The 18013-nt window shown below is 34.8% G+C and overlaps 1 protein-coding gene across 7 annotated transcripts in view; it reads right to left on the bottom strand.

Moving 5' to 3' along the window:
• LOC106881021 (F-box/LRR-repeat protein 20) overlaps nucleotides 1–18013 on the bottom strand; it is a 433574-nt gene that overhangs the window by 133725 nt on the left and 281836 nt on the right. For all 7 annotated transcript variants that reach the window (XM_089349339.1, XM_052966259.2, XM_052966263.2 and 4 more), the window contains one exon: nucleotides 6127–6210. In XM_089349339.1, the coding sequence (XP_089205465.1) occupies nucleotides 6127–6210 (84 nt within the window). The remainder of the gene's footprint in view (nucleotides 1–6126; nucleotides 6211–18013) is intronic.

Here is an 18013-nt window from a genome sequence, read left to right as displayed (position 1 = left end):
TTATTTAGATATTTTATGATGGAATTAGGTTTACAGAAGGCTAAAACATTCCTCTAGCCACTAAATGTGATTTTTTCTGTTTAAAGCTTAATTTCAGGGACATCACTCAAACTTTTCCAGCCCTTCAAGAGACCAGGGTTAGAAAGAGGATCATAGTATAATCATTGTTTAGTTTGAATTTTGCAGATGAACAGTTGCAAGAGTCACAGTGTTAGGAAGGAGCTTCAAAAAGATGTAGATTTTTAAAGGTAGGATTATTATATAAATTGTTTGAAGATTAGAATCAGTGAAGAAAAGAACAATTCACAGTTGAATTGCAAGTTTAACTCAAACTTACCTTGTATGTTTACATCAAACAAAATATCAAAGCTAAATATAAGACATTCATGCTTTAGCAAGCATTCAAACCAGATCCATTCTTCCCTCTCTACCTACAGATTTGCACCAAGCATCAACCATATTGATCTCATCTGTCTTGTTATGAGCACTGCCTCTCTACCTCTGGCTTACTTATTAAAGAAATAACAATATTAATATCTAAGATTTATTCAATCTAATAGATTGAATAAACTAGATTGTGTAAGGATGGAAAATAAATGTGAACTCCTTTAACGCAAATGAAAATATTTAATGGCTGACAGGATTTAGGTCCAGTGCAGATGTTACCCAACAGCTACATAAACAAGCTGAAGTGAGCATATTGAGATACACTACAAGACATTACCTAGTGGTCTAGTACTCTACAGCCATGTGAACTGAGGTGAGGTAGAGAAACAATACAAAACATTTCAAGCATTGGTACCAACAGTGAATATGTTTGCTCTCAAAATGAAATAAACACAACAGGAGTAAATTTGGCTGTCAGATAACCTAACAATTATAAAACTGCCATCAAGCATTGATTTCTTTAGATTCTTATATTTGCTCTAATTAGAAACAGTCCACTTCAATATCTTTCTTCCATCAAGCCAATCCTGTGTCACATTTACCTATTTCATTAAGTCACATGGCTGGTTAAAAATTAAAACTGTTCTTTTACCATTTAAAAAAAAAAAAAGTTTCTACAAACATTAACATTAAGAATTAAAAATTGTTTGTCTGATAGTCACAAAACCACAGTTAAAGTAGTGACAGATTAAATGCGTCCTAGTATGCTGCTGGTACTTTTTTTTTTTTTTTGCAATTTACAACAGTAATACAAATGCCAATATCAACCCTGGTGAGATTTAAACTCCGGAACATGAAATAAATATAAATATAAACATTGGAGCCATTCTGGTTCCTAAACCTTATAGGTTAAATTAGTCAAAGTAATTAGTACCTAACCAATTTATGGAACTCAGGGCAGGTCAGACCCTTTAGCATCTAAACTAATCATATCCAGCCCAGATATTTTACCAGTTTTATGTTAAACCTAGCCTGATCCAGCATCTCACACCTACCCTACAATACTGTTCTAAAAATAAACAATCACATCATCAAAATTACAAAGCTACAAAATAATGCATGGTCAATTCAAAACAATGTGAATAAATAAGTGTTACATTTGACGCAGTAATCTAAACGATAAAGGATTAAGCCAGAAATGTGGTTATAACAGTCAGGCCTTAATACCATTGACAGCATAAGGCATAGAGAGAAGTGGTTCCAAGCAGAAAGAAAACTGACTCTCAGTCTGGCTTCATCTTATTATAGAGCATTTTCAATGTTTAATGAGAATGATAAAGAAAGAAAAAAAAATAATAAAGAAAATTAATTTATTTTAAATTCTAGATATAGTATGTTTGATTTCTTCCAAAATCCAAGCAGTAAATGGTGTTTGCTTTGAGAATTCATTAGAAGAATCGCTGTATGGTTTACCTCAAACAGAATAATATAATTTAATTTTCCATGTGTACAAAATGAACATCTAATTTGGCAGAATCATTAGAGCATTAGACAAAATGCTTTGCAGTTAGCTTTGGCACTTTATACTCTGAGCTAAAATCCTGCCAACTCAGCCTTTCAACTTCACAGGGTCGATAACTTAAGTACCAGTCAAGTAGGGAGTTCATTTTCACTACTAACCCCACACACAAACTTGTGGCCTTGTTAGCAATAATTATAATTATTATTGAAGTGGTGAGCTGGCAGAATTGTTAGCATACTGGACAAAATGCTTCGTGGCATTTTGTCTGTCTTTAGGTTCTGAATTCAAATTCTGCCAAGGTCAACTTTGCTTTTCATCATTTCAGGGGTTAATAAAATAAGTACCAGTCAAACACTGGGGTTAATGTAATCAACTGTCTCCCTCCCTACAAATTTCAGGAATTGTGTCTATAGTAAAAAGGATTATTATCATTATTATTATTATTATTATTATTATTATTATTTAGCACGCCAGGCGTAATGCTTGGCAGTATTTTGCCTGTCTTCATGCTCTGAGTCCAAGTTCTGTCTTTGTGCTCTGAGTCCAAATTCCTTCAAGGTTGACTTTGCCTTTCATCCCTTCGGGATTAATAAAATGCGTACCAGTTGAGTGCTGGAGTTAATGAAATCAGCTATTCCCCACCTCAAAAATTTCAGGCTTTGTGCCTATAGTAGAAAGCATTTTTTAAAAAATTTTGTTAGACTTATTTACATGCAAAACCCTTACAACAACATACTCACACACATACAATCTTTGTTGTGTCCTGTACTGTCCATAATGTTATTCTTATTGCAAATCCTTGTGGTTAATAAAGAAATCATTATTATCATTATTATTAAGGTGGCAAGCTGGCAGAATTCTTAACACATTCAAATTCCACCAAGGTCAACTTATCCTTTCTGAGTTGATAAAATAAGTACCAGTTGAGTACCGGGGTCAATGTATTTGACTCATCCCCAAAACTGCTGGCCTTCTGCCAAATTCTGAAACTACTACTACTACTACTATTATTATTATTATTATTATTATTATTATTATTATTATTGTTATTATTATTATTATTATTATTATTATTATTATTAAGGCAGTGAGCTGGCAGACTTGTTAGCACGCTGGACTAAATGCTTAGCAGTATTTTGCCCATCACTACATTCTGAGTTCACATTCCGCCAAAGTCAACTTTGCCTTTTATCCTTTCAGGGTCAATAAATTAAGTACCAGTTGAGTACTGGGGTCAATGTAATTGATTACCCCCGTCCCACTAAGTTCAGACCTTGTGACTATAGTAGAAAGGATTATTTATCATCATCATCATCATTATTATTAATACAAATGGCTCCTTCACAATATTCACTTTTGATGAGGTTTGTATTGAATATGTATTTATTGATTAAAACACATATTTCTTTAATAAAAATAACATCATCCTCAATAGATCCCTATCCCAACCTCCATATTCTCCCAATATGAAGACTGTTATGTAGTCCATTCACTTTCTTGTATTTGTATAAACTTATTTTTTCACCTGTTACTACACATTCCAATATGGGGGAGAAATGTAGAAAGAAAAAATAAAGCCAGAGCAGCATGAAACTAAATTAATAGGAGAAGCCAACCGTGTACTAGAGAGGAAATTGGACATGTATGACAGATTATGTATTTAGAATATATCCAGATAATCATCATCATTGTTTAATGTCTGTTTTCCATGCTAGCATGGGTTGGACAATTTGACTGAGGACTGGTGAACCAGATGGCTACACCAGGCTCCAATCTGATTTGGTAGAGTTTCTACAGCTGGATGCCCTTCCTAACGCCAACCACTCCGAGAGTGTAGTGGGTGCTTTTACGTGCCACCGGCACGAAGGTCAGTCAGGCGATACTGGCAACGGCCACGCTCGAAATGGTGTATTTTACGTGCCACCTGCACAGGAGCCAGTCCAGCGGTACTGGCAACGAATTCGCTTGAATGTCTTCTCATGTGTCACTGGCACAAGTGCCAGGAAGGCGACGCTGGTTACGATCACGCTCAAATGGTGCTATTTATGTGTCACCGGCACAGAAGCCAAACAGCTGCTCTGGCAACGATCATGCTCGAACGGTGCTGTTAGCACTCCACTGGTACAGGTGCCATCACGATTTCGCTTTCGCTTGCCCCAACAGGTCTTCGCAAGCCAAGTTTAGTGTTCAATGAAAGAGACGTTGGCATGGGTGCCAGTCATCAAATTAAGTTTGATTTCGATTTCACTTGCCTCAACAGGTCTTCGCAAGCAGAGTTTAGTATCCAATGATATTTTAGGAATTTAGAAAATTCACAAGAAATAACAAACAAATAAAAATAGACACACTAATTTGGCAACCCTTGAATTTAGGACATTATTTTTTACTTTGGTCATTCTTCATCTAAATCATTTTGTTCGACATTCTACAAAGAGTTTATAATTTTTTCTGGAGTCAAATCTGCAACCAACTTCTTTGTCATAGGCTTGAAATACTTTGTATTACTTTTCATTTTTTGTTTGTGGTTATACACACATCTCACTGGACTTTTTACCAATGTTGTGTGATTTTTAAGCAGCTTTTCTTCTCTCACAGGACTCATACTTTTTCTCTCACTTTTGCTGTTTTTTTTTAGTTTTTAATTGTGTTTGGTAACTTTTGAATAATTTTTCTTCTTTTTACTTTTCTCTCATATGACACACATCATCTTTCTGTCTCTTGCTTATTTGAGTTCAAACTTCCCTTTCTTGTGTAAAAACACCTCACACTCATACCCCTCCACACACTTCTACCACACCCTCCACATTCCTCTTGCTTTTCCACTGCCTCACATCCGTATCCATTCCCAAGTCCTCGCATCCACACTTTCCTCAAGCACACTTAACAATTGCACACACTAACATCTCACACACCTAATAACCTACACCACCCAACTTCCACACACATAAACACATCCCCCAAAATAAAACACACACATCCGTCCCCCATATGCCCAGCTCCAAAACCAGGAACACTCCAATACTTGCGCATACACACTCGACGCCTCCCACCTTTTAACTGCTCTCCCACCTGACTCCTAACTGTTTATCCATTGTTTATTTTTATTTTTTCTCTTCCTCACTTTCATCATCATTATCGTTTAACGTCTGCTTTCCATGTTAGCATGGGTTGGTTGATTTGACTGAGGACTGGTGGACCAGGTGGCTACACCAGGCTCCAACCACTCTAATACCAACCACTCTGAGAGTACAGTGGGTGCTTTTACGTGCCACCGGCACGAAGGCCAGTCAGGCGGTACTGGCAATGGCCACGCTCGAAATGGTGTATTTTACATGCCACCTGCACAGGAGCCATGATCTGGCAATGATCTCACTGGCAATGATCTCACTTGAATGTGTTTTCACGTGCCACCGACACAAGTGCCAAATGGTGCTATTTACGTGCCACCGGCACGGAAGCCACTTTCCTTATACTTATCTATTGGAGTAACATGAAATAAAGGGTCTTGCTCAAAGACACAACACACAACCTGGTCTGGGAATTGAACTCACTACCTAATGATTGTGAGCCTGATGCTCTAACCACTGAGCTATGCACCTCCACTGTTATTCAATATCCAAAAATATTAAATATTAAAACTGTGACAATGTAGAGAAACACTAAATCACTACATGACAAGACAAAAAATAACAGCAGGTTTGAATTCAAATGTAGAAATTAAGATAAAACCCACAATACACTATCTACACAAGCATTTCACTTCTATTGATATAAGGACAGCATTGAGTTATTATCCTGCAATGTTCTCTGTTTTTAAAAGAGGAAGAAAATGTTTAAATAAGACAAAAAGAGTTTACATTTTTCATGTATCATATCTGTCTTTATAAAGAATTAGTTAGTTCAAGAAGATATTTGAAAAATCTAAAAGTACATAACTAGATAGTCATAAGCTTGTCTTCCACTTGTCTTATATCCAGATTTCCATGCTAGGATGGAATTGATTTTAGAAATTCAGACGCCATACTCCAACTTGATGAACCTCCAACTGCTAATTACTAAACCATGAAGTACAGGTAAAATCAGTTGATTTGCACAGTGAATTTGAACCATTTACCATGTGCTTAGTAGTCTTGCACATCAAACTTGTGGCTGTCATGACAGCAAAAGTTTATAGTTTTTCCATTAAATAAGAAATGAGAAATAAAAGGCCTCCTTACCTTACAAGTTCCATTATACTTTTTAATTTTTTTTAATTCCTGTTTATCTTTTTTAGAGGAGCTTGAGTTTTGTGCACTACGATTCTGGAAGAGATAAAAATTGAAAACATTAATATTTTCAAAAGATATTCAAGGAAAATTATTAATTCCAAAGCATGCATGCACACACACACACACACACAACTTCAAACTCAATAGTAACACAGGCAACTGAAAATAGATTAATTAATAATACAACATCACTGTTTAGAACATCTACCTAACTTTCATAGATCCACCAAACTGAGATATTGTCTTCTGCATCCTATCATCATTATCACTTTTGTTTGACCTCCATTTTCCAAGCTGACATGGGAAAAATGATTTGACAAGAGCCAATGCACCAGAGAACTGCAATAAGCTCCAGTCTGCATTGGCATGGTTTCTATGGCTGGAAGCCCTTCCTAATACCAACCACTTCACTAGTATTTCTGAGATCACCAAGTAATTTGCAAAACAAAAGACTCAACTGAGGAGAGTATGGTACTGAGGTGGCTTTATATCAGGTAATAAGAGGTAAAGTATGACAGAGTGACAGAAACAGCAAAGGAGATAAATGGCTACCCTAGTTGGAAAAGGAGAGAAAATAGTAGTGAAGATGTATCCCCCAACGCTACATGAAGGTGAATATAAGAGGATTCAGAAGATTGGACAGAGTGAATGGGTTATATAGGAATTGGAGTAGGTGGTGTTTTACTACAACCGTCTCACCATGATGCTGATCATTAATTGCAGGTGAGACATGATTCTAGCTGAATCATAAGAATCAAGTACCATGTAAAATGCATTCATGTCAGTGCTGCATAAATGCACTTGTGCCAGTGGCATGTAAAAACCATCCAGCACACTCTATAAAGTGGTTGGCATTAGGAAGGGCATCCAGTCATAGAAACCATGCCACAACAGACAATTGGAGTCTGGACAGCTCCTGTCAAACCATCCAACTTTATCAGCATGAAAAACAGATGTTAAACCATGATGATGAGTGGAGTCAACAGATGTTAGAGAAGAGAAGAGAGCATCATCTAGCTGGTTTAGTTCTATTTTTTTAGCATTTGAGGAAATGTAGATACAGTTGGTGCAAAATGAGGTTATGATAATCCACAGTTGGGGTTATCATGATCTCTGATCCAAATGCTTGCAACAGAAGCAACTCCAATGATGGCTGGGGTGTTACAGTATATAGCTTAACATGTCAGAAACCAACACCCACCCCTGCAGTGACCACCTATTCTATACTCATATTGTATCAGATAAATGGCAACCTAGAGTTAACGTGTACACACAGGCATACAAATATACATGTGCATTTTTATAGACCTGTACAGTTTTATAAAGTAGATATAGAAACACGCATACCTATGTTTGTGAGAGAAAGAGAGAGAGAGTACCAAAAATGTGAAACTTCACTCAACAACAGATATATATTGGTATCCCTGTTTCTGTTTTTTTTGTCCAATAGGTTTGATTTTTCCATGTGCATTAATGTGTGCGTGTATGTGTGTGCGCGCACATGCACACACACACACACACACACACACACACACACATACCCACCAAACTTTCATAAAAAAAAGAGAATCTTCACAAAAAACACTAATAAACTACACACTGGTAAGCACCACCACATAAACTACCAAGTGTTTTTAGAATACTGCTGCATATGTTCTGTGATGAACTTTGGTTAATACTCAGACAACGATTTGTTGATATTGTCTACATTTTCGTTCATTCTTTTTTTTTTTTTTGTTCATTCTTTCTTTCTTTTTTCTTTTCCTTCCACTAATTTCTGTCACTTCATGTATTGGCAACACTAACATCAGTAATAAAAAAAAAGATAACAAAAGAAGAACAAGTGCTGTGACGAGACATCAAACAGGATAATGAAGAGACAATAGAGAAGAAGGAAAGGTGAACAAGTAATCAATGCCTGGAAAGTCATTAAATTAATCTATAAATAGATTCATTAGATATAAAAAAAAGTTGAAAAGTTGACAAAAATAAATATAGAAAGATAGTTGTTATTACTGCTGTTTTCTGGGAACCTTGATTACATCTGCATAACCAAACATAAGAGCAGAGAGGTGACTAAATTTAAAGCTAAGGAGGAGAAAACAACAGACAGCCTCAATGTATGTAGAAGCATGCTGCTTACATCAATATCTGAAGGGTACAGGTAATGGCTAGTTTTAGGTGGAAGTGAGATGCATCCAACATAAGCAAGCAAATGAGAGTACAAAAAAGTTTTCAATGAAAATGTTGAGGTAAAAATCAACTTTATCAAATCACAATTCACAACTATAAATAACCACAAGCCATTCAACATTATTTGCTGTGTCAACTAGCTTTCAAAAAGCAAATCGCTGTCATGAATTTTATGAATCTGTTGCTTCCCATATGAATGAACCATTCAGAATTTAACTTCATCAAACATGTTCAAGCACCTAAGAAAATACCACTCCTACTTGCGGCAATGATTTTACTTGGATTTTTATTTAACCTTTAAGCATTCAGATTACTGTCAAATGTGATGCTTATTTATTCACATTATTTTGAATGAATTATGTAATATCTCATAGCTTTGAGATTTTGAATATGTGATCTTGATCATGTCATTGTAGGGTAGTTGTAAGAGGCTACATCTAACAAGTTTGAACATAAAACAAGCAGAATATTTGGGCTAGATATGGCCAGTTTAAATGCAAAAAAGATAAGCATAAATACTAAAATCCTAAAGGAAATCAATAGCTAAATATGAAAGTTTTAATTATATTTCACTTCTATTGCACCAGAAAATAAGCTGGAGGAAAATTTTTCAGAAACAAATAAATTGAAACAGCTTTCCTGATTTTAAATGCTTTAATATCTTCTTCACTCTGTCCACTTCTCCTTCAGGAAATTTCTCTCTTTTTCTATCTCTCATGCTATATATATATATATATATATATATATATATATATATAAGTCAGTAAATAGTGGGGTTGTGTTAACCGCACGTGGAGAAATAATAGGAAAATGAAAAATAAGGCAGAATGCTAAACTGGAAGCATATTTTAATAAGGATTTCTAACCGGCTTTCATTTTCAAGAAGGAGAATGAAAATGTTTTTTACAAAGAAGTACAAAATGAAGAAAATAATATATAAAAAAAATAATATATATAAAAAAATAAATATACCAATACATTATATTGTCTTTGAGCTTTTGAAGTTCAATGGTAGTTCATGTATATAATGGTTGGAAAAATAAGGATGCATGAGAATTGAGAGTTGTGTTAGGTTTTAAAAAAGGGTTAAAAGTTTGTGTTAAGCAGGAAGTGTGGTGTCAAAACAAGAAGTGTGTGTAAGGGGAGACAAATGTTTTTAGTTGGAGTTATGAACTCTTTTTCAAAAGGAAGTTTATGTCACATACCCCTCAGTGACCTTATTTCCAGTTTAGCATTCTGCCTTATTCTTCAGTTTCATATACATATATATATATATATATATATATATATATCTAATATAATATATAATTTTCCGCCCCAACATCCGAAACTCAGTCTTATTATGGCAACCAAATAATTGTCACATATTATATTGCAGATAAATTCCTCTATTTACATAATATCGAGGTTTCTTTCATTCTTTTGTTGTTTTACCATTACTATTAATATAAATATAAATAGCTTTTTGCAGCTAAGGTGTCTACAACTCCTATTTCGAGAAATGATGATACTCACTGCACCCTTGTCACTCTTAGTGATGGTGAATTATTTCCTTGTTGGTTTTAAATTGCTGCTAGCCACCTTAATTATTTTATAATTTTCACATTGCCATTTTGTAAAATCAGTCATTGATTCCAATAGCATTCTCCGTAATTTTGACAGGAGTGAGTTGGCCTCTACCAGCTGTGATGGCGTGAGCATTACTGATGAGTATTAATTTCCTATACAAAATTAGCATGCTAATCCAATGCATCTCGTTCATAGTGGGAAGGGTTTTCTCCCGTGTCAATACAAAGAGACCATATGCCTTTTGTAGCTAAGGAGCCTACGACTCCTATTTCTAGCAATGCTCACTACACCCTTGTCACTCTTAGTGACGGCGAATTATTTCCTTGTTGGTTATAAATTGCTGCAAGCCATCTTGGTTATTATTATATATATATATATATATATATATATATATATATATATATATATATATATATATATATATACACACACACACACACACACACTCACACACACTACAAAAAACTCATGTAATTTGTGCAGGTGATTTTCAGGATGAAAATTGTTAAAGCTTCTGCTCATGTAAAATTCACACCCAAAAGTTTTATGAATTGCCAATATGGCCAGGGGGGTAAAGATTTTCAATTTAGTTGTATTTAGCATAATGTCTCTCACTTACGATTAGATTTTATTAAATTTTCATTAGATAAAAATAATTTCTGTTTAACAGGTATCACATAAAAAGCTCTTAAATTACAAAGTATTTGTGTTGTTTATAATAAACTTTATTTTACATTTTTTGCCCACAAGTGATTATGTCTTCTCAAATCACGATCACAGGTATAAAGTTGTTAAGAATTATCAACAAAAACAAAGCTGATAAATACACAAAAGTGTTGCAAATTAAGGTTAATTACCAATAAACATCAGCTTGGATGACACTTTACTCAACCAAGTAAAATATGTAAAATATGGCCCGGACTGTGATTACCAGCATGAATGTCAGACTTCAAAAAGTAGTTAACCATTTAATGGTTTTAGTAAATTGATACAGAAAAAGTAAGCATTATACCGTCCAGCATAAATAAAAGTCAACTTCATTATATTTAAGCCCTTATTTTTTCTGCAAAACTTATTCTGACATTAAATGAATCAACTTCCAGTATGAATGTTTACATTTTGTATGTCTTCTTTCAACAAAAAAAAAATTTCTAAAAAATTTTTGGCAATGATCTACTCATGAAATTTACGCATCCCTAAAGTTTATTTTTATTTTTGTGAGATATATATATGTGTGAGACTGCATTAGGTCCCCTAATACACCATGCTGTGCTGCCAGCCATTACTTTTTCTCATCTAAACTACTTCTATTGCCACTCCTCACATACTTTTGCATTTCTCTCATAATCTGATTCTACCTTCATCCCACTTGTTATTGCCCATCACTCCTTATTCAACCTCTACATATTGCGGCCAGCCTCCCATCATACTTTTGTTCCTTCCTTACCCCAATCTGCTTTTTCTAATGTCATTTTCCTCTCTCTTCTCTCTAATTCCCTCTCAGTCACCTGTGCAAATGCATTTGCTCTTACATACTGAGCACTCTCTATATCTACATTTACTCCCCTATCCCTACCTTTCTGATACCCACTTCTGGCTTTTCTATCATCTCTGTTCCCTCTTTAAATTTACATTTACTGTGAACATGGCTCCAATTGTTCACTTATAAACTGGTTAGCTAACTGAGTAGAGGAAGTGTAAGCCCCCTCTAATCCTCCATCACCAAGGCCTACTCACACTTTCCAGAGTTGGCACCACAAGAAAATGTACTCAGTACATTCTGTACAGTGGTTGGTGTACAGTGGAAGGCATCCAGACATAGAAACTAACCCAAATGACATATGGGCACCTAGTCTCTGGGAACAGTAGCCTTCAATGAGGCAACTCAGACATGGAAGACATGTCTTCATCTTTCACATTTTATTTGTTGCAGTGATTAGGCTGAGACACTCCAAGGAAAATGTTTTAATCGAATTAATCAACGCCAGTTGTGTTTATAAGTCTGGTACATATTCTATCAATCTCTTTTAATGAACCACTAAGTTACAAGGACATAAACACATCAACACTGGTTGTCAAGCAGTCGTGGGGGACACATAAACACGCACTCAGATATATATATATATATATATATATATATATATATACAGCAGGCTTCATTCAGTTTCCATCTGCCAAATCCACTCACAAGGCTTTGGTTAGCCTGTGGCTGTAGAAGACACACATGGTGCCACAGTGAGATTGAGCCCAGAACCATGTGGTTGGGAAACAAGCTTCTTACCACGGAGCCACTCCTGTGCCATGTAAATAATAATTATTATAACTAAGTTTAAATGCATGTGCTTAACTTCTGTTGCAATTTTCTATTTAAAAACCTATTTTGAAAACAATGAAAAATTTACTAAAATAATTTTGTCTTTGTTAAACTGGTGTTTAGAACAGATAAACAAGAAATTTTGAAGGAAGATTTTGATAATTTAACCCTTTAGAATTTAAACCAGCCATATCCAGCCAAATATTCTACCTGTTTTAAATTTAAACTGGTCAGATCTCGTACCTATCCACCAATATCATTCGAAAAGTAAACAATCACATCTTTGAAATCTGTAAGCTACAAGATAATACATGATTAATTATATTTAAATGTGAATAGATAAGCATTATATTTAACAAAATACACTCTCGGAGTGGTTGGGGTTAGGGTTAGGAAGGGCTGCCAGCTGTAGAAATCATGCCAAATCAGATTGGAACTTGATGCATCTCCCCAGCTTTCAGTCAAACCGTCCAATCCAAGCCAGACATATGATGATGATGATGATGTTAAAGGGTTAAAAAGGGAAATGTATATCATAGAACCAGAAGGAGGTCTCAGGCAGGTTGTTATCAAAAGGTTTAATAAGTATATTTTGCTGTGCAAATAGATACATGGTTAAATCACAGGGTGTTCTCTGCAGAACAAAGTGAAAGGCAACTGTGTGTGTGTGTGTGTGTGTGTGTGTGTGTGTGTGTGTGTGTGTGTGTGCATGCGCGCACGTGTACACATGAGTGTGTGAGAGAGAGAGCTTATAACTACTTATAAAACAATGCAATGGGTAACAAGCACAGATTTTACTCATTTGCATACCAGGACATTCATTGATGTGTTAAAACATTGAGACAAACAGGTGAATGGGTAAATGTAAATAATTTACATGCATATAATTCAACAAACAAACATACATTCGACATTGTTGCGTAAACAGACATTGCGGTTACACCATGTAGCTCGACAAGGAACCAAAGAACAATTCAACTCATTACACCAGGTCATTACAAACTCATCAAGCAGGTTTACTTGTTTCTTCAACAATTTAATACACAAATGTACTTTAATTAATCAATATGTGACTCCAACAAGTGTACTGATATACAAATGAGTAAAAATAGCACCTGTTATTTATCTTAGCTTTCCTAAATAACTAAACTACACACTCTCTTTCTCTATCTCTCTCTTTTTCCCTATCTCTCTCTCTCTTTCTTTCTCTATATCTTTCTCTCTCTAAACAAAGCAAGACAAGGTGAAACTGGTCACGTTGTTCTTGTTCTTGTACAGCACACAGACCCTGTGATTTAAATACAGGATCTATTGGCACAGCAAGAGGCAAAAGTGTACAAAGCATATGATTACACACACACACATACACAACCTCAGTAGGTTAACTGACAAAAAAAAATGCCTATTTATTCACATTGCTTTGAATTAGCCATGCATTACCTTGTAGCTTTGAGATTTCAATGATGTGATTGCTTATTTTTAGAATGACATTGTAGGACAGGCATAAGAGACCAGATACAGCCAGTTAGAACATAAAACAAGCAGAATATTTATATGAAATAATAGTTTCACTTGTGCTGCATACTACAAAAAAAGATATAAGTATACAGTATGTTAAGTCTACCACAAGTTCATTTCTGCTCCCAGCTGAAACCAAATAATTTCACTTATACTATTCAGAAACATTCAAAAGTATCAATATTAATTCTACATCATTCCACAGGTTGGCATCAATCAGATACATTTGAAAATGTATACATTGATTCTTTTTCAAATCATGCTGTGATTCCCAATTTCATAATAGGTGCACTGCATCCTTATGCATCGTACAAAGCAACTAAAAGAGTTGGCACCAGCAAGGGTATCCAGCTATAAAACACTACCTTAAAACAAAAAATCTAGTGTGGAATGGTAAACATAAAATCCTGATGATGATAATGATTTTATTTTTGGAATGAGTACTTTAATAGCTGAACAATTTTCCAGTTCTAGAAATGCTTAGTAAAGCAAAACCCACCTCTCTGACAAATTCCACTCTCTAGCTCATCATCTTACTTCAGTTTTACTTTCTATCGAATCCAGGAATGAGCAGCCTTTTTTTTTTTGAAAAGGGGGCCACAAGAGGCATGGTGCATCATCAGGTGAGCTACACTACTAAAAAAAAATTATAAGGAATTTTTCATTAGGTATGCTATATAGAAAGTTTTGTGGACCACAGTTTGCCCATGAGTCCTCTGTTACATATAGTAAGCAGAGCTCTTCTGAAATCACTAATCCTTACTAATGCGTTGGCAAGAAAGTTTTTTTTTTTTTTTTTTTTTTTTTTTTTTTTTTGTAAAATAAAAGTCTTTTTTTCATACAAAAAAATGAACTTTAATCAATTATATATATTCCATTTTGTTTGATGACCTTTTACCATCTTTCTGGCAACTTCATGATTCCACGCTCATAAAACTTCTGGTCCTTATCAGCCAAAAACTGAAGCAAGTGCAATTTCAGGCCATCTTCATTATTGAAAGCTTTATCATTCAAAGAATTTTGCTAACTTTGAAATAAATGGTAATCTAATGGTGTAAGATCAGAGCTATATGGTGGATGTGACATCACTTCCCAACCAAGCTCCAATAATTTTTCACAAGTTAGTAAAGACATGTGTGGTCTAGCGTTGTCATAGTGGAACAAGATTCCTTTACGATTTGCCAATTCTGTTGATTTTTCTTGGATTGCTACCTCTAGTTTCATTACTTGTTGACAGTAAACATCATAATTGATTGTTTGGTTCCTTGGAAGCAGCTCAAAATACACACCTTTGTAATCCCACCAAATTGACAGCATGACCTTTTCTTTATACAATTCAGCTTTTGATGCTGTTTGTGCTGGTTCATTATGCTTGGACCATGATTGTTTTCAATTGATGTTATTGTAGACAATCCATTTTCCATCAAGAGTGATGATTCGTTTCAAAAAAAGGTAAATTTCATTGTGTTTGAGATGTATATTGCAAATATTGATTCATTGTGTTAAGTGAATCTCTTTCAATTTATGTGGAACCCAAATATCAAGCTTCTTAACAAGTCCAAGACATTTTAAGTGATTTTCAATTGTTATGTGTGATACATTTGACCTCTTTGCAATCTCTTGCTCAGTTATATGATGATCAGATTCAATTACGGATTTGATTTGGTCATCATCAACTTCAGTAGGTCAACCAGAATGCTGGTCATCTTTGAGTGAAAAATCTCCAGAATGGAATTTTTAAAACCATTTATGACATGTGCGTTCTCTTTAGCAATCAACACCATAAACTTCACAGATCTCTTTGTGAGCCCTAGCAGCTTTCTTGCCTTAATGGAAAAAAAAAGAAAATCATGGCAAAAATGTTCATTTTTGCACTCCATGTTAAAATTGACACTGAACTAACAGTTGTAAACAAAATTACGTGCAATTTGCTTCTCAAGTAAGCTAAAAAGTAATGGATATCAAATGTCAAAAGGCAAAAAAAAATCATAACACTGACAAAAGTCATTCAAAAGAATCGTAACTATCTATTTGCGAAAAACGAAATTACTTTCTTGCCAATCCAATAATTTCTCTACTCATATTGAATGTATTTTATAAAGGATGTCTAAACATCAATTTGAGTAACCCCTTCATAAAGAACCATATGTTCTATGTATTCCCATTAAATACGTACTAATTCTCTAATCTTCATATTAACTACATTAATCTAATAACTGTTCTGTTGGTTTTTGTTTTGTTTTCTTTGTTTTTTGTTATTGCTCTTAATAATATCTTTCTTCAAACAGACTCGATTAGTCTATGATCAAGTAAAAGTATGATACATCTTGTCCAAAAATACAAAATGGCAATCATGGTATATTTGATTTTTTTTTCTCCCCTCTCTCTCTCTCTCTCACACACACACACACACACACACACACACACACACACAAAACCCCCCAATACTTAACCATCTTAAACAGCAAAATATTGTCTTTCATCACAGAATAGTTCCTAAATTTGCTTTTTTATTCAATTTTGCTCTATCAGTTTACCCCACCTACACATTTTCTTGTCTGATGTTATTCATCTAATGAATATATATATATATATATATATATGTCATTTTTTAAAAATTCATTGCTGAGAGTCTTATCTCCATTTCACATTTTATGGAATCAACGTAACTGCATAACTTCTTGTGGAACATGAAAATATCTACAAACTACCAAGTCAACAAAACAAACAAAACATTCAATCGATAGGAAAACTTGAAGGTCAATGAAGGACAAATTTTCAAAATGTAAATGGACACGCCCCAGCTGTTTCAGATTTATTTCCCACCATGAAAATATTTTAAGATAAACAACTTCAAGCAGAACATTTCCATATCCTCCTTCTTCCAAATTTGATGCTATATTAATATTTTCTCAACTCTTCAGTAATACAGGTAGCCACATAGCTCCACTACAGCAAGAGATCACTTCTGCTCTGTCCCGTTCTTTCATATTTTAACCACTTATCTCCTAGTATTAGGCCAACCACTCTCTATTCTAGTCTCACTCAGTCAATGGGAATCTTAGTCTAGCAAGCTTCATGGCAACTTCACTAGTGCTGGCACCATGAAAAATAGCACCCATTCACACTCTGTAAAGTGGTTGACATTAGGGAGTGCATCAAGCCAAAGAAACCATATCAAAGCAGACTTGGAGCATGATGCAGTCTTCAGACCCTGTCAAATTGTGTAACCCATGCCAGCTAGCATGGGAGATGAACTTTTTTTTAAAAAAAGAAAAAAAGCTTGATGAGTAATATTTTCAAAACTGCTTTAGTCCTAACAGTAGTTCAGTAAAATTGCTTGAGTCTAATTAGAGATTATATTTGTTACAAAATATCAATGCCAGGCATCACTCACTCACTGAGATTTATTTTATCACTAATACACTTACTTATAACAAATGTTTCTACTGCCAATGCTTTAACCCTTTAGTATTTAAACCAGCCATATCCAGCCTCAAATATTCTGCCTGCTTTATGTTTAAACCAGCCAGATCTGGCCTCTCACACCTACCCTACAATGTCATTTTAAAGATAAACACTCATATCATTGAAATCTCAACGCTACAAGGTATTACATGGCTAATGCAAAACAATGTGAATAAATAAACATTACATTTGATAAAGTAATCTGAATGCCAAAGGGTTAAATTTCAAAATCAGCTGGCAATTCTCAAAATTACATCATAAATGTTATTCTTGGCAAGTAATTTGATCTATTCATTTTTTTTTTTCTCTCTAAAATATTTATTCCTCTTACATTAATTAAGTACTCCCAAATATTGAATACATATTATTCTCAGTTAGAATTCTTATATGTCTTAGATATAAGTGACACGGATGTAAGCAAACCAATACAGGTTGTCAAGTACTGGTGGGATGCACACACACACACACACACACACACACACAAGTGGCTTCTTTGAGTTTCTGCCTATCAAATTCACTCACAAGGCTTTGGTTTGATCGATGTTATAGTAGAAGACAGTTGCTCAAGCTGCCATGCAGTGGGACCAAACCAAGAACCATGTGGCTGGCAAGCTAACTTCTTACCACACCACCATATCTATGCCTATATTACATATACGTGTGTGTGTGTGTGTGTGTGTGTGTGTGTGTGTGTGTGTGTGTGTGTGCGTGTGCGCACGCACGTGTACCTTTGTGTTTGATTATATTTGCACTCTGTGAATGAGCTACAAATAA

Source organism: Octopus bimaculoides, chromosome 3, assembly GCF_046866305.1.
Source record: "Octopus bimaculoides isolate indiv1 chromosome 3, ASM4686630v1, whole genome shotgun sequence".
Lineage (NCBI taxonomy): Eukaryota > Metazoa > Mollusca > Cephalopoda > Octopoda > Octopodidae > Octopus > Octopus bimaculoides.
This window is presented reverse-complemented; position numbering and strand designations above follow the sequence as displayed.